This window comes from Hyperolius riggenbachi, chromosome 7 (genome assembly GCF_040937935.1).
Source record: "Hyperolius riggenbachi isolate aHypRig1 chromosome 7, aHypRig1.pri, whole genome shotgun sequence".
In the NCBI taxonomy this organism is placed as follows: Eukaryota; Metazoa; Chordata; class Amphibia; order Anura; family Hyperoliidae; genus Hyperolius; species Hyperolius riggenbachi.
This window is the reverse complement of record NC_090652.1, coordinates 125487014-125513616: the sequence shown is the minus strand read 5'-3', so window position 1 is coordinate 125513616 and position 26603 is coordinate 125487014. Positions and strand designations below refer to the sequence as shown.

At 41.9% G+C, this 26603-nt stretch overlaps 1 protein-coding gene across 6 annotated transcripts in view; it reads left to right on the top strand.

Moving 5' to 3' along the window:
• The window catches only part of TRRAP (transformation/transcription domain associated protein), a 265491-nt gene extending 240494 nt beyond the window's left edge, over positions 1 to 24997 (top strand). For all 6 annotated transcript variants that reach the window (XM_068244615.1, XM_068244613.1, XM_068244614.1 and 3 more), the window contains 4 exons: positions 5401 to 5585; positions 12383 to 12586; positions 14116 to 14310; positions 22489 to 24997. In XM_068244615.1, the coding sequence (XP_068100716.1) occupies positions 5401 to 5585; positions 12383 to 12586; positions 14116 to 14310; positions 22489 to 22773 (869 nt within the window). In that variant the 3' untranslated portion in view covers positions 22774 to 24997. The remainder of the gene's footprint in view (positions 1 to 5400; positions 5586 to 12382; positions 12587 to 14115; positions 14311 to 22488) is intronic.
• Positions 24998 to 26603: the final 1606 nt, after the last annotated feature.

The following is a 26603-nucleotide window of genomic DNA, read 5'->3' as shown; positions in this document are numbered from 1 at the left end:
CAGCGGGGGACAAGCGGAGGCCGCGGAGAGGTAATGTATACACTTTAAACAGGGCACTGGGGGGACATTTACATTGGGAGGGGGGGACAGCAGCGAGGCGGTCGTGTACGGCACACAAGGCAGATTCCCGAGAGATTTCATGCTAAAATTGATCGGGAATCAGCCTGTGGTTTATGGGCAGCTGACAGATCAGATTCGATGAGAGATTTGTCTGTTGGTCGAATCTGCCCATACATCGCTAGATGTATGACTACCTTAAGGTACGTACACACTATACCTTAAGGTACGTACACACTTCAGATTAAACTTGGCCAAAGAGACTGCTAAAGACTGTTGAGAATATAATGTGTGTACAGTACAATTTAGACTCCTCTAATTTTTATACAACAATCTGGTTGATTGAAAGTTTGGTTAAATTACAGTTTAGATTTATTAGGAGTCAGTCTGTGAATTTTTTTACGATTCCAAATCCAGTTACAGACACCCAAAAATTGCTCCGACTCCTCGACTGCGACTCCAACTCCACAGCACTTCTTTTAGCGACTACAGCAATAAGGGATTTCGGAGTGGTGGAAGTAGAAGTCACAGCCTATTGTTCCCTGGTGCAGAGGTGCCGCCACCCAAGGGGTGCTGATACTATTCATATCTGCAAGAAGGTCTTTGTTGTAATAACGCAACGCAACTGAAAAACGCATAAGTCCCATCACTATCTGCAAGGCGTTTGTATGTTTTCCCTGTTTATGTGTGTTTCCCCCAGGCACTCTGGTTTCCCCCCACATCCTGAAAACATACAGATAAGTTAATTGGCTTCCTGTAAATTTGGCTCTATACTATGTGGACATATGCCTATGGCAGAAATTATTAGACTGTGAGCCCCTCTGAGGGACAGTTAGTGACATGATTATATATACATACTCTGTACAGCGCTGTGGAAGATGTCGGCGCTATACACTGTAAATACTAAATAGAAAAAAATAAAAGCATGCAATTCTGCAGTGTGCTTTTGGCCTGAGGAAAGGGACGGGAGTGGCCTTGAAATTATAGTATCCTTCTGGAAAACCCTGGGAGGTGTTCACTTTATTTTTACTTTTTTTAAAAACTTCCTTTAGTTTTGTAAGTTGTTGCAATACATCTTTAAAATCAAATTCTATTCCTTTCTTGCTTTACTTGTGATTTTTCAAGCATTGGTGGAAAAAAAAACAAAAGAAACCTCTGTATCAAGTATTAAATATTAAAGTTTCAAGAGGTGTTCTCCCCGCCAAACATAAAAAGCTTTTAAAAGGTAAATATAACACATTTTTGTTCTATTCAATGCCCAATTCAATGACACTTTTTTGGAGTTCTTCTTTGAAGCACTTTAATCACCTGTCGTAATTACCCTAAATCTTATCCATTGATTGGAGCCTCAGATCAGAAGTAGCAATCAGCCTAATCTCCAAAATCTCAGGCCTTCATTCACATCAACTGCGGCTGTGGCTTTGCCAAAAGTGGCAAATAAGTGTTTTTGGAAAGAAAAATATATTTTCTTTGCTCTGCCCCACTGAAGCCAACTAAGCTCTCCACTGCCAAAGTGATGAACATTCTCTGGTGATCTTAGAAGTGGCCATTGTGCTAAGTGCTTTATAAATGACACAAGCAAGGCAGTTAATTCCAATGGGACTGCTCAGGCAGCAGTTAATCACAAGTTTTTAATAAATATGCTGATTGGCAGATGGACAGAAAGGTGCTGCTGTGTTTACATACATATAAATAGATGAACAACAAACATTTCACTGATGAGGCTGTAAAATTGAAACCATGAATATAATACTAGTATTGCTAAAAATTGTAACGTTAAAGTACACCTGAATTGAGAGGGATATGGTGGCTGCCATATATACCGGTATTTCCTTTTAAACAATACTGGTTGCCTACCAGTCCTGCTGATCTCTTTGGCTACAGTAGTGGCTGAATCACACACCTGAAACAATCATGCAGCTTATCCAGTCAGACGCCAGTCAGAGCACCTGACCTGCATGGCTTGTTCATGGTCTATGGCTATAAGTATTAGAGGCAGAGAGGCTCAGCAGGACAGCCAGGCGATATGCATACTTTAAAAGGATATACATTTCACCCTTCGTGCCTCTCTCAGTTCAGGTGTGCTTCAAAGAACAATTGGATGGAACAAATGTACCTTTTACATGTATGCAGAGTAAAATGATCTATAAATTACTTTTTTCCTGTGCCACTGCCACTTACAGTAGGGAGTAAAAATCTGATGGGTATTGGACTAGTCCAACTTTTCATGGGGGATTCTCGGGCTTTCCTGTCCCCCTGGACAGCTGTCGCATAGTCAAACTGCCAGATTAGTTTGCAGGCATGCAACAGACTTGCCAGCATCATAGCAAAGGTCCTTTCCATGTAGTGTTATGTGAAGACTAAAGGAAATGCTGAGATTCTCCCAAGAGGAGATGGACTAGTCCAAAACTGGTGAGAGCTGATTTTCAGTACTTACTGTGAGTGACCGCTTCCTAGAAAAGGTAGTTTATAATGCATTTTACTTGGGGGACCCATGTACATATAACGTACATGCATGCATATGTATTTTACAATATGGAGTACAGGCATGGTTTGCGAATTCTCAGCTACGTGACATATTTATGTAACTCGAAAAATATGTTTGCTCACAGCCATTGGATTCAGTGCAGTTTACAGGGAGAACCCTATTCCACCTGCCCACCTGAGAGACAAGACCTTTATTTCACGCTTTTAACCTGGCGGACTTTTAAGCGCTTGAGCTGCAGCCACTAGGGTGCGCTCAGCAGGCAATAGCAGTGTTAGGGAGTCTTGCCTAAAGACTCCTTACTGAATAGGTACTGGCTTACTGAACAAGAAGAGTTGAGATTTTAACTGTGGTCTCCTGTGATGCACACCAAGAGCAGTTATGAGCGTTTGTTTAAAATGCTTGTAGGCTGAAAAGCGATTGGCTAATGTATTGCAATGGGGTGGTGCACACCAGAGCGGTTCGTTTTTTTCCCCAAACGCAAACTCGGGTCCTGCAGCATTTTTGCTGATTTCTGAGGTGATTGTGCCTCAATGTTAAGTATAGGAGAGTGGAAAACTGTTCTGAAAAACGCTAGATCAGAGCAGTTTTCCAGGTGTTTTTGTTACAGAAGCTGTTCAGTTACAGCTTTACTGTAACAATATATAAAATCTGCTACACAAAAACGCTCCAAAAACCGCTAGGCATGTTTAGAAAATCTCTCTAAACATGCCTAGAATTTTGTGTGGTTTTTGGTGTGCACTGGCCCCCAGAGGCAGAACCCTTAAAGGGACACAGTAGGGGGGGTCAGGGGAAAATGAGTTGAAGTTACCGGGGCTTCTAATGGTCCCCCACAGACATCCTGTGCCTGTGCAGCCACTCCCCAATGCTCCGGCCCCGCCTCTGGTTCACTTCTGGAATTTCAGACTTTAGTCCTAAAACCACTGCGCCTGCGTTGCCGTGTCCTAGCTCCCGCTGATGTCACCAGTAGCGTACTGCGCAGGCCCAGTATGGTCTGTGCCTGCGCCGTGCGCTCCTGGTGACATCAGTGGAAGCGAGGACACGGCAACGCAGGCACAGTGGTTTTCAGACTTTAAGGTCTGAAATTCCAGAAGTGAACCGGAGGTGGGGCCGGAGCATTGAGGAGTGGCTGCGCGGGCACAGGATGTCTGTGGGGGACCATTAGAAGCCCCGGGTAACTTCAACTCATTTTCCCCTGACCCCCCTTCAGTATCCCTTTAAAGTGGACCAAACCAAACCTTTTTTAATTCAAAATATTTAGTTGCACCACTCTGACACATATAAAGATAAATAAACACTCCTTCAAGCCTATGAGCATTTCAGTGCATGCTTTGCGCATGCTTTTCACCCTTCTCTTTTTATAACTAGGGTTATACAGGTGGCAGCCATTACTTCTGAGCTTAGTAGGAGGTTTTAGATCATGGGTGTGTTTGTCATCAGCTACCCTCCCTCACAGGGGCATCGTCTATGTGACATCTCACACAAGATGAGATCACCTCTCCTGTGACATCATCTGTAGCAGCCTGTGTTTTGTTTTGGTTTTTATCTCCTCCACCAGCCAGCCGGATTCTGTCCAGGTAATATGAAAGGAAGGGAGGTGTTCCTCCAATAAATGTAAAATATTTTATATTTGTCATCATGCAGCTGAAAAAAGGCTGCTATTTATTATTATAAGTTAGAAATTAAATTTTATTTCTGAAATCTTTTATTTTTAATTTGGGTCCACTTTAACCAGGAGTGAGTTTCGTTTTTCTTTATATCTGGATTCTAGGGTGTTAATCGAGAGTCAGCTATGAATGACGCTCCAAGATTTCTCCAGAATAACAACCATAACAAAAGCTTAAATTGACATTATTATATAAGGGTGTGACAATCTATACATTCCTGTATAATCTCTTTATTTTTCCCTCTCACATTAAAATTCTTTTTGTGATTTGAAAATCTTGAAGATGTATGGTATACTGCAGTCGTGACTGTATCTTTCCACTGGCATTATTTTCCCCTCCGATTTATGCATTTATAATTTGAGGAAATGCCAGCAGTCTGTGTGCTTCTGTTTAGTACTAGAAACCATGAAAACCACATTCACTTAACTGTCTCATCAGCACACAGCGCAGACCTTCACTATTAACCCTTTAGCAGCCAATTCATTTAGAGGCTTGCAAGTGCCCCAGGCCAATTTATTTTCGTACCTTTTTTTATTTCTTTGTTACAGTTTCTTGCTGTAATGTGTATTTATGGTCCCTTGCCACTTGTGGGCAGTGTGAGATAACAGAGGACTTCTACTTTCAGTTTCTATATTTTCTGCTAGAGAGAAAGAGCAAAGCATTTCAAGAATTTACAGCATGACGAGTTTTTTGCTGACTGAGGTCAAAAGCAATGCACTTATTTCAAGCTAGATAACTCTATTCAAGCTGCTGATGGGTTAAGTCCAAGGGAGACGAGCATTGTAGCCCCTCCTACCCTCAACATGTGCTTACCATGTGCTGGTGAAAGTTTACTGTACTGGTCACATAGTATGTGCATAGAGTATTTGCATTTAGCTGTCCATTAATTCCCTGATGAGCATAAGGGACTGCACCGCTATGCTTTTTATAGCTAATGAGCAGCACAGATGAGTAGGCCTGCAATGATATTACAGAAGCTGTGCGATATGTCTCGTAACGAAAACATTGAATTATTCCAGATTAATGCCAAATCATAGGCTGAGTGCTTTCCTCTTCTAATTTCTTGGTCAGACAAAGATATTTACAAAAATGTTATGGCTTCCCTGTCTGCATTACTTTCCCATTGCATTAATCAATTTCTCTGTTCTCTCTCTCTCTCTCCCTCTCCCTTCTTCAAACAATAATTTGCAGTCCCTCGTGTTGTGGCCGTCTCACCACAGATGCGTCTGGTTGAAGACAATCCCTCTTCTCTCTCCTTGGTGGAGATCTATAAGCAGCGCTGTGCCAAGAAAGGCATCGAGCATGACAACCCTATTTCACGTTACTATGACAGATTGGCTACAGTTCAAGCGCGAGGGACTCAAGCCAGTCATCAGGTACGGAATCTTTGATTAATGAATTTGGAAGACACACTGTAGAGGCATTCTACATCCTGATCTGGTTTAATCATCCTGTGGTATCCATTTCCATACAAGTATGTCATTCCATTGTAAATGAGCTCAGTCTAAGATGATTATAAGCTTAGTCGTCCTGAGCAGCTGGACAGGGCTTTTTGATGTGCACGTGGTCATCTGCTGCATAAACAGACACATTTCTTTCTTTCTCAATTTATTTTTTGTATACATGCTAAACACCTTTATCTCCTTCTGTTTCGAGTGTAGCATAGCTTTAGATTGCTGTGCGCTAACTCCAGGCTCAACTTTGTTCCATTTGCCACGCATTTATTTTACCAATGAGTGTGGTATGAAACTGAACAGAGGCGCCAAAAGTATAAAAACAGTATTTAAAATATTAAAAATTGCTTAGGAGGCAGTGGTGGACTTGCCTCTCTCAAGCAGACACAGGAAACTGTTTGTCAACAAAAAGTAAATTTATTGGTACACTCCAGGGTATTGCTTACAACGCGTTTCGCAGGTCTATACCCGCTTCTTCAGGCAGTAGAGGTAGGAGTACACTGATAGGGACAAAAGGCACGCATTTGGTATAGGATTTGTCCCCATCAGTGTGAAATACACTGTTTTCTGTGTCTGCTTGAGGGAGGTAAGTCCACCACTGCCTCCTAAGCAATTTTTAATATTTTAAATACTGTTTTTATACTTTTGGCGCCTCTGTTCAGTTTCATACCAAATTATATATCCACCCTTGGTGGAGGGGGATTCCCCTTTTTCTTCACGTCTACAGAGAGCGACTTCTTAGTCCTGAGTGAGGACAGGCCAATCTCCTCACCTGCTTATACAGTGGTTGCCTGGAGGTAACCCTGGTTTGTGAGTATATACATTACTCTTTATTACACCATTTTTGCCTTGACCTACTACACTATATTGGGCTCTCGGTTCTCCCCTCTCTTATATATTTTACCAATTAGGTTTACCCCGTTACCGCTTTTTTTATGGTATGGCCACACAGGCATTTGAATCTCCACTAAGGATGGTCAATGAGATGCAAATCGTTTCAAGTTCATAGTGGATAATGTAATTTTTTTTTTACATTCATGCAGCTTGCAAAAGTAACAATCGGATTTTACCGAGGTGGCATTTGATTGGTCGGTTTCCAAGCTGTATAAATGTACATACAAAATTTTGCATAATGTAGTATGAACTCGAAAAGACTTGCATGTCATTTACTGTCCCTAGCCTGCACCCTAAAGCTGATACATTGGTGAAGTTTTAACCCTTTTACTGCCAAGCACATACTAGGTACGTTGTGGCAGGTAAATGATTTAACTGCCAGCAACGTACTTTGTATGTTATTTAGCCATTTTGGCCCCCGGGAAGCGGCGATGAGGGGGCTGACATAATTTCTCCCTCCACGTAGATCCCCCTCCTCTGCCACCCTGAATAGTCGGGTGTGTAATTACCCACTCGATCGATCGCTCCATGCGTCCCCCCTGCCAGCAGCCGCGTCCTCTCTTCTTCCTGTTTCCTGTATGACGCTTGATTGCATACGCAACATACAGTATTGGGCGGCCAGAGAACTGCCTGCTTCTGGCAGGGGACACGTGGCATGGAGCGAGCGATCGGGTGAGTAATTTTACACTGCACCGCTGCTCCGGCCTTTCAGGTGGGCCACAGAAGGGAGGATAATGTTGGCTCCCCTCCCACAGTGCTGCCTATACTGGGGGCTCCTATACCTACTACCTATGCTGGGGCAACTATATCTGCTACCTATATTGGGGCACCTATACCTGGCTGCACCAATATCTGGCTAACTGTACTGGCAGCTCCTATACCTGGCTACCTCTACTGTCTGCATCTTACCCTGGCTAACTGTATTGGCGCTACCTATAGGGATGATCATAGAGATGCAAATTCTTCTGAGTTGATTATGCAAATTTATGTACATTTTTATGCAAATGTATGCAGTTTGAAAATGGATCAATCAATTTAAACGCAGGTTTAAATTGAATGGTCCTTTTTTAAAGCTGCATATATTTGCATAAAAAATGTCATAATTTCAAAAGTATTTGTATCTCATTGATCGTCCCTAGTTACCTATACTGGCTGCACCTATACCTGGCTACCTGGACTGGAGCATCTATTCCTGGCTAGCTATACTGGCTGCACCTATATTTGGCTACCTGTACTGACGCACTTATTCCAGGCTACCTGATCTGGCTGCACCTATATCTGGCTACCTGTACTGATGTACCTATTCCAGAACAGGAAAAGCGGGATGCCAATACGTAACTGGTATCGTTGGATTCAGCAGAATCAGAGCTTTTACAAACTGTAACATTTTTGTCAGTAAATGTACTGCTTCTTTGAAAGAAAACACAACCAGAAAAATATTTTTTTTTTCACTTTTTAACATATTTCACTCACAAATGTGGTCATCTCCAGAAAAAGTACAAAATGTTGTTTGTGTTCAAGCCCAATTCATTACGAAATAAAAACAAGCTAGGAGCGGTTATCCTGAGCTGAACTTGTGGTAGCTGCCGGGAGGTCTATGCAGAGCAATACTCCCCTCCTGGGGCATCCCAGCATCTTCTTCCTCTCCTCTGAGACTCTGCTTCCCCCTGGTGAGATCGCTGTCTGTCGTTATGACGACAAGCCAGCAATCTCACTATAGTATGGGTTACAGCGCCACCCGGAGGATGGAGGGAGACTTGCAGCACTGGATCCCATGAAGGTGAGTGAGTGCTTGGGCTGCTGCAGATCATTCTGGAAAAAAAAAATTACACTGCAGGCATTAGGGTCTAAAAACATGCTAAAAATGTCACCGCTTTTATACTCTAAAATCTGGAAAGAATCATTTTTTCTTCACACTACAAGGAACTTGCATTAACCTTTCAGCATTCGTCAAGGGTTATATAGATAGATATCCATACCAAAGTACCAGCATCACAGCGTTTAATTATCTTTATTAAATATAATATCATCCATAGAGCTCTCCAGCGTTGCTTTTTTCCCATTACGTTTTTATACGCAGCTCCACGGTGGTATTCTTGATTGCCCATTTTACTCCACTTATTTGCATTGGTGAGGGCGGTTAAACCAACTTTGGCTTATAATTCTACTCAGGGTAAATCTAGAGAGAAAAAGAGCAAGAGCGTTTTCCTGTTCAGTTCCTTCAAAACCAGTATAAAAGTTGCAATAGTTTTTGTATTAGTAGTATTTATTGCTATGTTTTAAACCTATTGTAAGAATAACTGTTTCTTCTGATCCGCTTCAATAAATACGCTTTTGTAAAAAGTGCTAACTTGAGTAACAAAATAATCCTCTATAGAACCTCCATAAATGTGTAAAGAAACTCCCAGAGGTAGCACTTTAACGTGAACCTTAAGTAAAAAATAAACTCATGAGATAAACCATTTAATCTATCATCCTACTCCCAAAAAATGACTTCCCACAGTTTTGTGTTAAATTTACAAATTTAAAAAAAAAGTATTTTTTCTCAGCTCAAGAACAGCCTGTCCTGTGTCAGAGAGCTAAATATATGAACTATTGACCCTTTTTTATCTATCCCCTGCTTTAAGAAGCCCAGTTCACTCCCAGGCTTTTAGCTGTAAGAGCCAGTCCACACTAGGTCCGGAAATGTATCCGTGGCTGCGTTTTTCAAACCTGATGAAAAACGGAGTCCCGGATACTAATGTTGAAAATAGCAGCCAGCCTCACCCAAGTAAAAAATGGATCCGTCTGCGTTTTGCGGGGATCCGTTTTCAAAACCTGAACGGAAGGTCCGGATCTGCTGCGTTTTCACGCAACGGATCAGGACCACGGATACACGCAGGGGTAGTGAAAGTAATGAGAAAACGCATCTCCAGCTCCACAGGCAAAAAACGGATGTTAAAACGGATAGCCTGAGCTTTATGATTGGCCCAAAAAAAATCCTCCCACTCCTTCCTAATGATGGAGACGTTTTCTGGCAGGGAAAAACCTGAACGGAAACTGATGCAAAACTGATGCACTTTCATCAGTTTGCAGTACGGTGGGTACTTCCCCTGATCCGGACTGCAGTGTCCGTCCTGCAACCGGGTCTAGTGTGGACCTAGCCTAATTCCTTTTTCGTGTGGGATGCTTTAGTCCAGCTGGGTCCTGACTGGAGAAAAGCTGTCAGTTGCATAGCTGTACATTAACTCCTTCAGACAGGGAAAGAAGAAAAGGAGGGATTAGATTGTGAGCCCCTCTGAGGTACAGTTAGTGACAATATACGCTGTACAACGCTGCGTAATATGTCAGCGCTATATAAATACTTAAGTAAATAAGGAGCACAGCAAATGTATTTGTGTGCTATGCACTGTACATACACGTCTGTCTCATGTCACATGTCCATTTAGGTTCCTTTTAAAATGTGACTTGGATCTCTACCACCTCAGTCCATAAACCAACGGAAAAGGTGCTATTGATATGATCTAATTGGTGTATGGAATTGGGGGATTTGAAGCAAAGCTCTTTCCTTCACACCCGTGATCAGCAGAGAAGAGAAACTGATGTTCAGTAGAAGTAACTGCGGGTATCTTGCAGTGCTTGTTCTCTTTGGCATTATTGACAGTTTCAAACATGTTTTGGAGAAATATAACAGACGTACTTTAAAATAGAAAATGGAAAACCTATCAATGGTAGAAAATGGAATGAAGGTGAACGTTATGGCAGCTTTAGCTCAATACACGGTGGTTTGTACTTAGGTCGTTGTGGTCATTCCAGTAAGTGAGTATAAATGAATAGCCTTCCATGTGGATTTGCTGCTCTGCCTGTGCTGTCACACCAGGGTCAGCCTTCTGTATTAAGGATTAGCATTGAGCAGCAGAGTCAGGCCAGCGCTGCACACACAGCAGATTAATGCACAGCCTCTGGTGAGTTATGAGACCTTGTGGCTTAATATGACAGAAGTGTTAATGTCCAATAAAGAAAGCAATTCCTCTAATTGAAGCAAATGGCTTGTATAATAAAAATGGAAAATGGCTTTCAGCGCATGAGATTTTATTCACCAGCCATCTCTTCAAAACACCCTAAATACAGAACTGCTGGGGCTGCATCATTACAGTTTAAACGTATGCTGGAATCATGCTGGATGGAGTGGTTCAACCCTCTATTTAAAAGTATCAGATAAATGTTTACACGCTAAACTTGTCAACATCTCCTGACCTGCTTTAAGAAGTGAAATATAGGAACAGTCCATTCTATGGTGGTTCAGAATGGCCCAATGATGATTGTAGTCCCATATAGTCTAGTGGTGATGCCGGCAAGGGTGTTCGGGTGCTAGTGTGGTTGAGGTGAGCCAGTGTGACACTCCATAGGAGAATTCTTCTAACGTGATTGGGTGGACAGCACTCTTGCGATTTGCTACATTTCAGATAGGTTGTAGTAATTATACGCCCATACTATCCGGCCAATTAGAATGCTTCAAGTTGATGTGCTTGGAGAACTGTTCCCTATGGATTTCACACTGGCTCATCGCAACCATACTGGCTCCAGGGTGTACCACATGGTCCAGTAATATTGATAGAGTAAGGTGTGATACCAGTGACCGAGGGAACACTGCAATACCAACTTTACATATGTGCAGGATCTTTTGACGTTGAAATGGAAAATTGACCCGTGAGAAGGTGCTTCAGTGGCACCTTAAACGTGTGAATAATTGTGGGTGCTGTCCTCTGATAATAATTTTGTCTATATACTAACAAGTAAATAACTGACCAGGGGACTACAGCATCGTCTGTCATGGCTCTCCTGTGGAGAAGGCTTAGCATGCAGTAATACATCCCCCAAACCTGCAGGCAACCCCAGATCCCATGTTTCCCTGAAAATAAGGCCGTGTCTATTCATTTTTTGCCCCAGAAGATGTGCTAGGGCTCATTTTCAGGGAATGTCTTAAATTTCTATGACCACCATGAACAACAAAGGACTTATTTTCTGTCTAGGGGTTATATTTCAAGTATGCTCAAAATTCCCGCTAGGGCTTATTTACATGGAAACACGGTAGGTGGGATGACATAGCAGCACTAGAGAGGAAAGTCTTGTCCAGGTGTGAAGACAATTGAGAGAATTCTGTTGTCTCTGTGTGCTATTAATGTGGTAACTCCACTGGCAGCACTGTGCACTTGGGAAAACTGGGTGCAAGATCACCAATACAGGGTCAAAATGGTGTTTGGACTTTATGTATTTGGAAAATATTTCCATTTTTAGCTTGTAATAGTCGAGGGGAGCAGATATGGAGATAATTTTTTAAACACATTTATTTTTATAAATCTGTAAACCTCCTGAAATTCTACACCGGTTTTGCTCACCGCATAGTCCATTTTGGCTTTTTCACATAAATCTGAGGCACTAGGAGACTCTACCTTAAGGCAGGAAACGCACTTGTCTTTCAGTTTTCTGCGCACTTTTTTTGCATACTTTTTGCACACCGTGTGTTTCTATGCAGGAAACCGCACGTTTTTTCACAGTAACTGATGTAATGGATAGCGAAAAACTGACAAAATGTTCAGTCATGATGCAGAATGTCAGGGGTTTTTTTTCTGCGCGCGAACATATTAAGTGGGAGCATGAGTTCTCAGTTTTTCTGTGCAGAAAATGCGCACAAAAACTGTCACGTGTGTTCCCTGCCTCAAGTATGATATACTTGCTTAATACAGATTGATCGGTTGTTGAAAACCCTAGATGAGGCTAACTGATAAAGCTGGAGGCCGATTTCATCTAAATACTTATTTTTGTATCTTCTTTTTCTGCTTTAGGTTCTGCGAGACATTCTCAAAGAGGTACAGAGTAACATGGTGCCCCGCAGCATGCTGAAGGAATGGGCCCTCCACACGTTCCCCAATGCCACCGACTACTGGACCTTCAGAAAGATGTTTACTATCCAGCTGGCTTTGATCGGCTTTGCGGAGTTTGTCTTTCATTTGAACAGGCTGAATCCAGAGATGCTGCAGATTGCACAGGTGTGTGGAGTATACTTGAAGACGCAGAAAGTCCTCTGGTGATCAAATCACAGGACCAGAACAGAACAGTACAAGTCCTCCTTTAATTGGATGACAAACTTAACTCTTTCCGTGCTGGCTGCCTGCATCGCTGTTGCTGTCCAGCTTTTTTCACTTACTTGTTAAGTTTTCTTGTTTAGGCATCAACTCAGAGAAACTTTTTTTAAACAGAACGTAATGAATACATTTTTTTTTCTTTTACAATACTACTTTATAAATTATTTAGCTTGTGTACGCCCATTGTAAATTCTTCTCCCTGATTTACATTCTGAAATTTATCACAGGTGTTGATATCTTGTTACTGCTGGCAGGTCCATCACTGCAACATGTTACATTTTTGGTCACAAACTACTCACGAACATCAACTCCTGCTTTTTTTTAGTCTTATTCCAGGGCATAGGCCTGAACAATTTTAGGAAAAAATTTCATTTAGCAATTTCTGTCCGAAATCGCAATTTTGATTCACAATTTCCTTGAAATCAAGTTTTGTTTCCCGTCTGTGCCTATTCCCCATCTGTGCCTTTCTGTCCCTGTCTCTCTTTGTGCCCCCTTTGTCTCTCTCTGTCCCCCTTTTGTCTCTTTTTGTGCCCCCTTAGCCTGTGTCCTTTTTGTGTCTCTTTGTGCCCCCTTTGTCTGTTTCCCCTCTGAGTCTTTCTGTGCCCCCTCTGGGTCTCTCTCAGTGCCCCCTCTGTCCCCCAAGCTGCAGCAGTGCTGGACATATCATCCAGCACGAGTCCAGCGATTCCCGTTTATCCACTTCACCTTCTGCAGGCTCTAATGCACGGTATACTTGCTGTATGTCATGTGACATACAGGAACCAGGAAGTATGCCGCGCACAAGAGCCGGCAGATGGCGATAGAGGGCGGACAGAGTATGTCCAACACTGCCGATACTGTGGGTCGTATGCGCCGGGACTTGGGGGAAGTTTGAAGCTACTTCAAACTTCCGCTATGCAGAAATGACATCATTGCGGAAATCGCCGCTTTGAAGATTCCAAAATGGTATTGTTGATGATCGCGATTTCGGTTTAAATTCGATTTATCGTTCAGGCCTACCAGGGCATATCTATAACTTTGTGCTCTACATTTGCCAAGGATCCGCCTCCTTGCCAATATCGGCTATAGGGTGGTGCAAGAAAGAGGCCCATATATATCCGCCTATTACTCTATTATCCTTGTGTTGTGTGTCTTCCCCGGCCTTTTCTACAAAATGGGTAACACTCATACGGCAGCAAATGCAGACGACACAGGCTTCAATAAAGCCTGGAAAGACGTACAAGCAAGGATCATGAACAAGGCTCCCGGGGACTGGCTGGCATCTGCTGGTTTACTCAGCTTGTGACAGGCAGCCTGGCCGATCTTTCCTGTGCTACCCTGTAGAACCTGAATTGTTGGTGGGAAAAATGAAAATCTGTATTACACTTCCTTACCTTTATAAATGCTGATTGTTTTTTCAGTCTTTCATATAAGCACCTCTCCTTTTCTTGTAGGACACTGGCAAACTGAATGTAGCCTACTTCCGATTTGATATCAATGATGCTACCGGAGACTTAGATGCTAATCGGCCCGTCCCATTCCGACTCACCCCAAACATTTCCGAATTCCTCACTACAATCGGGGTGTCTGGTCCCCTGACGGCCTCCATGATTGCTGTGGCTCGTTGCTTTGCACAGCCTAATTTCAAGGTATGGCTGTTCTCAGTTTCTTTATAAGGTCTTCAAACACTTTGTGCATTTCATTTGTACAAACAAAACCTTTAAATGAAGCTTTGCTTATGTAACTAAACAGTCCTCCAGAAGGCTCAGTGGAGTGGCTATCACATAACATGAGAGGTATATAAAAGCAACAGCTCTATCTAGTTAGAATCAATCCTGCAGAGTGGTAGATGGGTCCAGTTTTGTTTGCTAGTTTGTAATTCTGCAATACAAAATGTATTGCAGCATCACATGAGCAGACGTAAACACTTTTGCTGACAATGCTGAGGGCATGACTCATGTACTGGCTACTGCAATTGGGACAGCTGTAGCGCGGTATATGGCGGCTGCTATATTTATTTCTTTATAAGCAATACTAGTTGCCTGGCTATCCTGCTGATCATCTGCCTCTAATACTTTCAGCCATAGACGCTGAACAAGCATGCAGATCAGTTGTTTCTAACATTATTGTCAGATCTGACAAGATTTGCTGCATGCTTGTTTCTGGTGTGATTCAGACACTACTGCAGCCAAATGGATCAGCAGGCAAGCCAGGCAACTGGTATTATTTAGAAGGTAATAAATATGGCAGCTTCCATATCCATCTCGCTACAGTTGTCCTTTAAAGGACATCTGAAGTGAGAGGGCTGGCATATTTATTTCCTTTTAAACAATATCAGTTGCCTGGCATCCTGCTGACCTTGCACGCATCAGTAGCGTCTGAATTGGAGATGGTCGGAAATGCTGATTTTTCTTTTTATTTCCCAGATTGTTGCGGAAATCCAAATTTCCAATAACGATTTCCACGAAAAGGGTGTTTAAAAAAAAAAAAGTTATGTAATTAAAAAAAAAAAAAACAATTATACTTTGAAGATCTCTGCTATTATGCAGACATCTTTATACACTACCAAATTCTTTGATTGGCCAAATACTTTAGAGTCGGAAGAAGTGGACCAATCACAGGCTGCAGGTTTTTTTTCATATTTTGAGGTTATTATTATTATTATTATTGATTTATAAAGCGCCAACATATTCCGTGGCGCTGTACAAAGTAAGAAACAAACACGGGGTACATAATAATACAGACAATGGTGTACACCAATATACAAGATACATAATTAGTGACAAAATACAAAAAAATTATACAGAATACAAAATATAGAATTGGTAATGACAGTGATAAAAGTAACATATGTAAAATGGATAATTTCCAAGACACAAAAGGGGAGAGAGCCCTGCCCTTGCGAGCTTACAATCTAAAGGGAATAGGGGGAAACAAGAGAAAGGGTAGTATACGATAAAATATATAGAGGCAGTGTGTTGTAAGAAGGTAGCGCATATGCTTGTCGGAACAAATTAGTTTTTAGAGAGCGTTTAAAGGTCATAAAGGTTGGAGAGTGACTGATGTGTTGTGGGAGGGCATTCCAGAGGAGCGGTGAAGCGTGTGCAAAATCTTGTAAACGTGAATGTGAGGAGGTGATTCTAGAGGAGGACAACAGAAGTTTATGCATATGTTCCCAAAAGCTCATTGAGTGATTGGACATGCTGAAAAACTAAAAATAACCAAAGATGCGTGCACATAGATGTTTTAAAATAGAACTACTATCCCCAATTGTGCTGTCTAAAATATCTATAATATTTCTCAGTGCTCCTTGTAGTATGAGATATAATATTGTGAAAGCAATTTTTTCCCCCTTTTTTTTTTTTTAAGTCACATTTTAACTACCGAGCCTAAAGCTGGCCATACACTTATAGATTTCCACCCAATGTTCCAAAACAATTTGATTCCTTTCTTAAAACAATTGATGTAGAAGGAATCTACTCCTATCATATACTGCACATCAATTACCTATCAATTCTAGCATGGAATCTATTGCAAATCAATCGAACTGCAAGTTGTACTGTTCAGTGCAATGCAAAGCTATAGGCCATCGATCTGGCAAAGCTCTTGCTCTGCCCCCAATTGTTTGAAAGTATTGATCGGTCAGAATAGCAAACTTAAATCGATCAAAAATCAATTCATCTGACATTTTTGGGGAATCAATTCTCAGCAGATGAATCAAATCTGCAAGGAATTGAATGAGAATATCGATGAATGTATGGGCAGCTTCAGTCCCACATGAGCCTATGAAATGTGACAGTTCACATATGTTCAAAATAAAAGCTCACAAAAGGAACAACTACATAATCCAAGTAAGCGCACATACCAAATATACAGTACACCTTTAAAGCAACTGTTGCTATTTTCTTTTTAAAGAGAGGCGGGGGGGGGGGGGGGGGTAAATGTGTCACACCCGAAAGGGTGTTCTTGCAGGCTTTCCAGAGCTGCTGTTGGGCATCTCTCTCTCCCTGGCCGTGCCTCCTGCCACTCCCCCGCCTACCTATGCGCTGGGAGAGAGAGCTCTCTCCTTTGAGGCCCTATTCTCACCTAAAAATGAAAACATAAGCGTTTTGCATTTTTGTGTGCCACCCCCCCCCCCCCCCCCCCTTCCACTGCGCACTGCGTTTTTGTAAAAAGCGCTTTTCTAAGCACTTTTTTTCAGAGCGGTTTTGTAATTCACTCCCTGACCCAAGTTAGGCTTCTTTCACACTAAGACGTTGCGTTAGGTGCTACGTTAAGGTCGCATAACGTGCACCTAACGCAACGCATGGTGGTGGTGGCAGAGGATGTTAGCAAAGAGCCGCGTTAAGCGGCTCTTTGATGTGTCCGTGATGTTTACTATAGTACGCATGCGCTGGTGGAGATGCTGAGCGGAACACTCTGCATTACGTGGTTGCGCCAGTGACGTCAGCACAGTGCAGTGCATATTAATTAGCCATGTTGCTAATCACTGCGCCTGTGCGAGCAGGCTAACGCGGCAAAGCCGCTCTAACGCCGAAGCATGCTGCACCTTAGTTTGACGTGCAGCGTTACACTGTAACACTGCACGTCAAACTAACGTGCAGCGTTACATTGCTGTGCGTTGGGAATCGTTACAGGCTGCACTAACGTGCGCCTGTAACGTCTCACTGTGAAAGCAGCCTTAAGGGCTGGTTCAGACGGACGTTTGGAGGCGTTGCGTTTGCTGGCGTCGCGTTCAGCAGCGTTCGTGTGCGTTTGGATGCGGTCGCGTTTTATCTTCCCCTAGGGGGACATTAGCCGTCGCGGTTAACCTCCCCTGGAAGCTACATGTAGCTTCCAGGGGCTCCTTGAACGCCAGAGAAAATCGGGACCCAAACGCTGCGTTTGTGTAAACGCGCTTGAAAGCTTGGTACAAACGCTCCCATTCACTTGAATGGGAGCGTTTAACACCAAGCCCTGAACGCTGGCTGTAAACGCTCTGCAAACGTCCATCTGAACCAGCCCTAAAGCTTAAAAACAAAAAACAAAAAACCTTGCTTTAGTTTTTTTTTTTCTGAGCTGTGGTCATGCAATTATACCTACAGGAAGCTGCTGATATGTATGATGAAAGAGAAATCACTTAACAGATGGCAAATTTCTTTCCGAGCATGCATTTGAGTTGGCAGCTCCCTGGAGGCACAATCATGTGACCACATCCCATGGAAAATGAAAGAATGTCTTTTCGCTTAAAAACAAGAACTAGTTGTTTTTTATTGTTGTTGTTTTTGTTTTTTTAGTGCTTTATCCCAGATAATGCGGAGGCTTATTTGTTTAATTTACTTTATTTCTAGTAGCGCATAGATTTTTTTTTTATAAAACAATTGTAAAATTCCTTTTGAATTGTATGAAAGAGCAGGGATGCTTCCGTGGGTCACTGCCCTCAGCTGATTTTCAAATCGCATGTATCCAGATAGAGGAAGCTTGGGTGACAACTACAGAGTTTTTCTTTAATACTATTAATATCTGGGAGAGCAGATGCTTAATTAACACAGTAATGGCAAGCTGCTGTGCAGCACAGAGGCAATATCTGCAATAGCAGCGCACTCATATTGTGGAATTAAACCAGATCCCTGCAGGAGGCAGTAAACCCCAGCACTGTACGGTTCTTCTTTCTTTCTGTTTTTATGACTGAATGTGAGGTCCTGGTAGAATGCAATTTATTAATCTGGCTCAGCCTGGACATAGTTATAGGACATTATCTTATTTCAGCTGCTTCCAGCTCCCATCTGCTGGAATCAGACATGCTGGAGAATTAGGCTTATACAAGAGCAGGTCTGGCCAATTAACAGAACCGCCCAGTCCGACCAGCTGTTAATATTTCCTGCCAAGTCCATGGCTGTCACTTCCAGCAGCTGCAATACAAAGGTAATTTGGACGTGTCCATTGATATGGGTCATTAGGGCGGATGACAGTGTCTTTGTACATTAGGTCACTTAAAGAAGCTGTCAGTTAACGTTTCAAAAGTATACTAAATCCTTCATATCTGGGGAAGACACAGAACCAGCCCACCGTGTAAATGAGATGAGGAAAGTTTGCATCTTATTTATTGAGGCTTGTCACGGACATTCCTTATCTCAGTCAGGTCTGTTTAATGTGGAAAGCTTTACTTTTATATGAGCTGCATAAATCTGTTACCTTAAAATCAGCTTTTAAGCTGCAGCCCAAATAGTCATTTATATGGTTGAAGTTCATTGTACGTTAAATGCCCTTCCTACCGAATGATTTGTAATTGTGCTCAGCCTGTAGGTTTATCAGGTAGCCAGGAATATAACAAACTGTGTGCCTTAACCTTCTCTTCTGTGTAGAGTGAGCGCGTCCAAGGCAGGGCTTCTTGGCACGTGCTGCGTAGCACCGGAGCTTATTGCGACTATGGCCCCCACCCAGGTAATTTGTGAAACTGGTGATTGCTGGATCCCAAATTTCTTCTCCCTCCGAGATGCCATGACTCAGAGAGGGAATAGTAATTAATAGTAATTAACGCCACCCGGAGGGTGATTAGTTTCAGCTCACCCTGCATCGGGCGGCATATATGCGGTATGTCAGCTTTTGCAAAGCTGTGGGGGTATTTATGTTCTGCTTCTACAAATTATCTACACTTCAAGGTTTTAAAGAGACTCTGTAACTACAAAAAGATCCCCTGGGGGGTACTCACCTCGGGTGGGGGAAGCCTCCGGATCCTAGGCTTCCCACGCCGTCCTCCGTCCCACGGGGGTCTCGCTGCAGCCCTCTGAACAGCCGGCGACAGGCCCGACTGTAATTTCAATATTTACCTTTGCTGGCTCCAGCGGGGGCGCTGTGGCTGCTTTCGGCTCGGAAATAGACGGAAATACCCGATCTCCGTCGGGTCCGCTCTACTGCGCAGGCGCCGGAGACTTGCGCCTGCGCAGTACAGCGGACCCGACGGCGATTGGGTATTTCCGCCTACTTCGGAGCCGACAGCCGTCAGAGCGCCTGCGCAGGAGCCAGGAAGGTAAATATTACGTCACGGCTGTACGGAGGGCTGCTGCTAGACCCCCGAGGGACGGAGGACGGCGTGGGAAGCCTCATTAGGATCCTGAGGCTTCCCCCACCCGAGGTGAGTACCCCCCAGGGGACTTTTTGCCGTTACAGTTCCTCTTTAAGAAATTCTAGGAAGACTTCTGTTTGCAAAAAAAAGTACCTGAAAGAGTCAATAGGCACTTTGCTGTGAATCTGTCAGCTTTGAACACTAAACGATAGGGATGATCAATGAGATACCAATGCTTCTAAAATTATGCAAATTTTTATGCAAATAGATTCAGTTTGAAAATGGACCAATCAATATACAGGGAGTGCAGAATTATTAGGCAAGTTGTATTTTTGAAGAATAATTTTATTATTGAACAACCATGTTCTCTATGAACCCAAAACACTCATTAATATCAAAGCTGAATATTTTTGAAAGTAGTTTTTAGTTTGTTTTTAGTTTTAGCTATTTTAAGGGGATATCTGTGTGTGCAGGTGACTATTACTGTGCATAATTATTTGGCAACTTAACAAAAAACAAATATATACCCATTTCAATTATTTATTTTTACCAATGAAACCAATACAACATCTCAACATTCACAAATATACATTTCTGACATTCAAAAATAAAACAAAAACAAATCAGTGACCAATATAGCCACCTTTCTTTGCAAGGACACTCAAAAGCCTGCCATCCATGGATTCTGTCAGTGTTTTGATCTGTTCACCATCAACATTGCGTGCAGCAGCAACCACAGCCTCCCAGACACTGTTCAGAGAGGTGTACTGTTTTTCCTCCTTGTAAATCTCACATTTGATGATGGACCACAGGTTCTCAATGGGGTTCAGATCAGGTGAACAAGGAGGCCATGTCATTAGTTTTTCTTCTTTTATACCCTTTCATGCCAGCCACGCTGTGGAGTACTTGGACGCGTGTGGTGGAGCATTGTCCTGCATGAAAATCATGTTTTTCTTGAAGGATGCAGACTTCTTCCTGTGCCACTGCTTGAAGAAGGTGTCTTCCAGAAACTGGCAGTAGGACTGGGAGTTGAGCTTGACTCCATCCTCAACCCGAAAAGGCCCCACAAGCTCATCTTTGATGATACCAGCCCAAACCAGTACTCCACCTCCACCTTGCTGGCGTCTGAGTCGGACTGGAGCTCTCTGCCCTTTACCAATCCAGCCATGGGCCAATCCATCTGGCCCATCAAGACTCGCTCTCATTTCATCAGTCTGGGCCAAGAAATATCTCAAGACTGATTTTTCTAAGGTTTTAGTCTTGACGTTTCAGCTTGTGTGTCTTGTTCAGTGGTGGTCGTCTTTCAGCCTTTCTTACCTTGGCCATGTCTCTGAGTATTGCACACCTTGTGCTTTTGGGCACTCCAGTGATGTTGCAGCTCTGAAATATGGCCAAACTGGTGGCAAGTGGCATCTTGGCAGCTGCACGCTTGACTTTTCTCAGTTCTTGGGCAGTTATTTTGCACCTTGGTTTTTCCACACGCTTCTTGCGACCCTGTTGACTATTTTGAATGAAACGCTTGATTGTTCGATGATCACGCTTCAGATGCTTTGCAATTTTAAGAGTGCTGCATCCCTCTGCAAGATATCTCACTATTTTTGACTTTTCTGAGCCTGTCAAGTCCTTCTTTTGACCCATTTTGCCAAAGGAAAGTAAGTTGCCTAATAATTATGCACACCTGATATAGGGTGTTAATGTCATTAGACCACACCCCTTCTCATTACAGAGATGCACATCACCTAATATGCATAATTGGTAGTAGGCTTTCAAGCCTATACAGCTTGGAGTAAGACAACATGCATAAAGAGGATGATGTGGTCAAAATACTCATTTGCCTAATAATTCTGCACTCCCTGTAAACCCGGGTTTCAATTGATAGGTCCATTTTCAAATTGCATATATTTGTATTTAAATTTGCATCCACTTGGTAAATTTGCATCTCTTTGATCATCCCTACTACAGGAATTTAAACCCCAAAAAATGTAGCAGAAAAAAGTGTACCACTTTTACTGACTATGCAGAACATGGTTAACCTTTTATCACTGGTCTGCTTTTGGAATTCAATGGATATAATGTACCTGTATAATGGCAGCTCCAAGCTCTGCTGCACTGTGATCTTGGGGGGATTTGTCAGTTTTACACACATGACATTACTTAAAGAGACACTGAAGCGAAATAAAAAAAATATGATATAGTGAATTGGTTGTGTACTATAAATAATTACTAGAAGATTAGCAGCAAAGAAAATATTCTCATATTTTTATTTTCAGGTATATAGTGTTTTTTTCTAACATTGCATCATTCTATAATATGTGCAGATTACACAACATTCAGCATTCAAAATGATTCTTTCAGAGCAGTCTGTGAACTAATGACCTCTCCTCTAGCAGAGGAAAAGTAAATAGTCCAGGAACAGTTGAGATAATAAAAGTCAGATAACAGCCCTCTCCACGACTTTCAAAGTCGTAGAGCTTAATGGCTTTTTTGCATAGAGATAACTGGAGTTTCTTAACTCTACCTGTACTGTAAACAATTAGACTGATGTATCTGATTTTAATGTTTTATTTCTTAGCTGTACTACACATACAAATCATAATATCGTATTTTTTTTTCACTTCAGTGTCTCTTTAAGACAATGGGTAAGTAAATGACTACGGTATATAGGCAATAACGAGTAAGGGAAATGGGTTGTTAGCAGGATTATGGTTTAGCATAGCATACTGTAACTGCTTTCATTTGCTTTCTTTGTGTATTTTATTAACATTCTTTTTCTTTGGTTCAGGTTGATGGAATCTTGAAAACTATTCTGCGGGATGAAATAATCGCCTGGCACAAGAAGACCCAAGAGGACACGTCTTCTCCACTATCCCCAGCTGGGCAACCTGAGAACATGGATAGCCAACAACTCGTGACACTAGTCCAGAAAGCTGTTACTGCCATTGTGACACGACTGCACAACTTGGCCCAGTTCGATGGTGGAGAAAGCAAAGTCAACACACTGGTGGCTGCTGCCAACAGCCTGGACAACTTGTGCCGCATGGACCCTGCATGGCACCCATGGTTATAAGGGAACTTAAACCTGTTCTCATTAAGCCATCACTATCTAAGCTGACCGGACATCATTTGGACATACTGTGCTATGAGGGGGAGGATTAACGCTGTGAAGATTTGCTTTATTTTATGTTTGTTTTGTGCAGCCATGGTGAATGTGCCATATACTAGATCTAGCCAAAGGCTTTCTAGACTACACTTTCAGATTACTTAAGCCACTGCTGACTGTTCCAGAACAACTGAAGGATTCTGGGTAGATTATAATGCAATTTACAAGGCATGATGGGGTTTTGAGGGGGCAAGCTGCTGGCCTCTGTGGAAGCTAATCATGTTTACAGAACAATTCTGTCTGTTGTCATTAAGTGCTATGCTTTCTACAAAGAGAATATTGATTTTTTTTTCCAAGTTCAAACACATTTCAAAGCATTTAAAATAGCAGCTCTAGTGGATGAAAAACACAAAGGGACCTTGTACAGACATATAATGATTTTCTCCTTCGCTATTTGTGCTGTTGTAGCTTTATATGAAGAAGATAAAAAAAACACAGTTGTAATATTTTATACTGTTTAAAACAGGCTGAATCGGTTTTAGGCCAGCCTTGGCTTTCCTATGATCTGGCTTTCCAAGCAGACTGTTAAATGCAAGCAAATGTTCATTTTTTTTCATGATATTTCGTTTTATGTAGGACCGGGGTGTATCCTGTACATATTTTTCTTTGTTGTATAAGAGTTTTAGAACAAAGCTGAACACTCCAAGCTGAGGGTCTGATTTTATAGAGCCTGAAGGAAAAGGGTACTTGTTGCAAACAGCAGCCAGTCAGGTGTATAATGAAATCTAGTACAAGAGAATAGGTACTCCAGAACAAGCAATCAAATTCCAGTTTTTGGAAGAAACCAGGATTCTGTTTGTTACAGGCACCACCTTCATTTTAGATTTAAAGTAAACCTTTGGTGTAAAAAAAAAAAAGTCACTTTACTAGCACCATAAAAGTATTAGTACCTGACAGCTTTCAAAAAAGCTTTCCATAATGGCCCAATAGTTTCCCAAATTGGATACACATTTGCTATAGAAATATTGAGTACTATGCGACAATGCTGTTATGGCCTGACAGGTCACACAAGAAGAAGCGTTGCATTGTGGGGTGAATGGCAGGGTTGTGTCTGTTTCCCGTTTGCTTGATAAATTGCTTCCTCAAACCCCTCTGAGGATTGTATTAAAATATTGACTAGAAAGTGCTTCCTTAAAACCCTTCTGAGGATTGTATTAAAAAAAAAATTTGGAAGCTGTGCTTTTTTTTTTCCACCATGGGTTTGCTTTTATCTTCTGTTTCATTTAGGGATCAGATGATTTTCGCCTGAAAGCGAAATTCAGCTGGTGTGTAAAATAGCTCCATGTGGTCAGGAACTGGAAGTTAAATATCTAAGGTGCTGTTCACCTATATCACCATAACTTGAAATTGATTTTAGCAATTGTAAGTGCTGTAAGGTGAGAGATTCTGTAGCAGTGTGCTATGTGATGGTGAGGGACAGGGGTGCACAGGGGGAGAGAGACTGCCCCCTATACTCAGAGGAAACCCCAAGCTGATTTAGCCCCTTACAAGCTCCTAGGAGTTATAGTTCACCATGAGCTTGCTGGACTATCTATATTTCTAGCTGCTTAAAATCACTCTTGACAGTTTAGTGGGTGAGGCAGCCATAGACTATGGGTGGGGGTGGGGGGTGCCTTCTCTCTCTGCACCCCCTCTCCTTCCTTCCTCACTATCACATAGCACACTCAGCACCAGCACTCAATACTTAAATCCGTTTCAAATAATGACCATAAACCTCTGACTTCCAATTCCTGATCACGATGGTCCAGTATTCCACACTAGCCAAATTCCGCCTTATGGCCTCCGGGCGACTATTGTCTCTTCCCTCCTCATTACCCACAAGGACTCTGGCTGCAGAGGGTAACACTATGACTTTAGGATCCTAAACCAGCCCCACTGAATCAAGCCATGATCTGTGAATGTAGATGGGAGAGCCACCGCTGTAGCTGTGCACAACAGTGGAGGAGAATTATGGGAACTGGTTTTATTTTTTATTGTGGCTTTATTTACTTGAGAACATATTTTGTCAGGGATAATTATTTTCGTTTACCTTTGTTATTGTTACAGAATGGCCATGCTTCTGTCATTGATTATCACAAGCTGTTTTATAAATGCCCAGTATTAAGAGAACTTGTTCTTAAAGTTATTTGTACATCCATTTTCAAAATAAAATATTTTGGAAATTCTCAGTCGCCAGCCTTATTGCTTTATTGGTTACTGTAAGTTAAATGTTTTTTTTTAAGCGGTCTGAAACTCAGCATTTCCTCTTTGTTCTAAAAGATTATTTGCAGACTTAAACCTACTATTAAAAAAACATTGTAGCAGAACAGCATTCAAATAGTTAAACACAGCACTTTGTTCTGCAGTGGAAAGCTCCTTCAGCTTGTGATCCGCATTCAAAGAGGTGATAACATTCTCTTTTTACATTCCTCTGTTGCTACAATAAGTTAAGTTACAGACAGCCACGTGCTGAAGCAGAACTGTACTGAGCTGACAAGAGACAGATGGGAAATTTTCACTAGATAGCTGCTGTATTTATATATTAAAATCTATGAATAAAATGCAATGGCAGCTTTCAGAGCAGATAAACTGTACTTGGGAAACTTGTAATTTGTAATCGGGCAATATTACTTGTGCACAAAAGCAAATAAGGTAACTGAATGGGTAATAAGTAGGAAAACACATTTTTGATTGTCAGTTTTAGACCACTTTATGGCAAGCAGACAAGATTGGCTCATTGGTTAGAGGAGGAAGACTAGGAAACAGATATGTTGCCCATGATGATCAGATTCCATTTTATTCTCACCTGGTATTTTGTTGAAAACAGGAGTGAGATACACATGAGGAGTTGGGATAGTCAGGAATTCTGATTCTGACGGAATTACACATTCTGACAAGTGTCCTTCAGTCAGTTAAGTCATCTGACTGAAAGAGGGCTTGTTCACATTATAAATCGCAAGCGCTGAGAGATTTATTGAGCGATTTTAAAAGTGTTTTTCTAAGCGCTTTCAGAGCGATTTGCGCTTAGAAAAGCACTTTTGTGTGGCGATTGTTGTTTTTTTTTTTTTCACTTCCTGACTTCAGGAAGTGAACTCTTTGCCCCGGAAATTCATAAATACAATGTATTTATTCATTGAAAGTGCTCGGAAAATCACTTTTCAAAGTGCTTTTTCAAGCGCTTAGCGATTTTCCTATCTGTTGATTCGCAAATGCTCAGAAAATGGTCTCTTGAATTTTTCACTTTAAATTTGCTTTGAAGACTACTTCCAGTGTAGAGCTTGCAATATAATTGCTGTAAGGATCAGCAGGTGTTAGGGCTACTCACTCACCTTTAATTCATTAATGAAAGAAACGTTTTGCTGGTCTTTTGTTTTTTAAAAATCGCTTCCATTGACTTACATTAGAATCGTGGCAAAGTAGCTGTGATTGCGATTTTTCAAAAATTTGCGATTGCTGTAATTCTGCCCCAATTTTAATGTCAATGGAAGCGGTTTTTGAAAAACAAAACCTACCTGCAAAGTGCTGTTCGTTGTGTATCAGGGCACTGAATCACACACCTGAAACATGCATGTGTCTAATCTTGTTAGATTTGTTTCTGAAACAACTGATCTGCATGCTTGTTCAAGATGGATGGTTAGGCAAGGCAAGAGTGCTACCCACTCCGCCACTATTCTGCCCGTTAATATATTGATACCTTATATTAAAGTGGATCCGAGATAAACTTTTACTCATTGCATAATTGTGTTCCTTTTCTATTG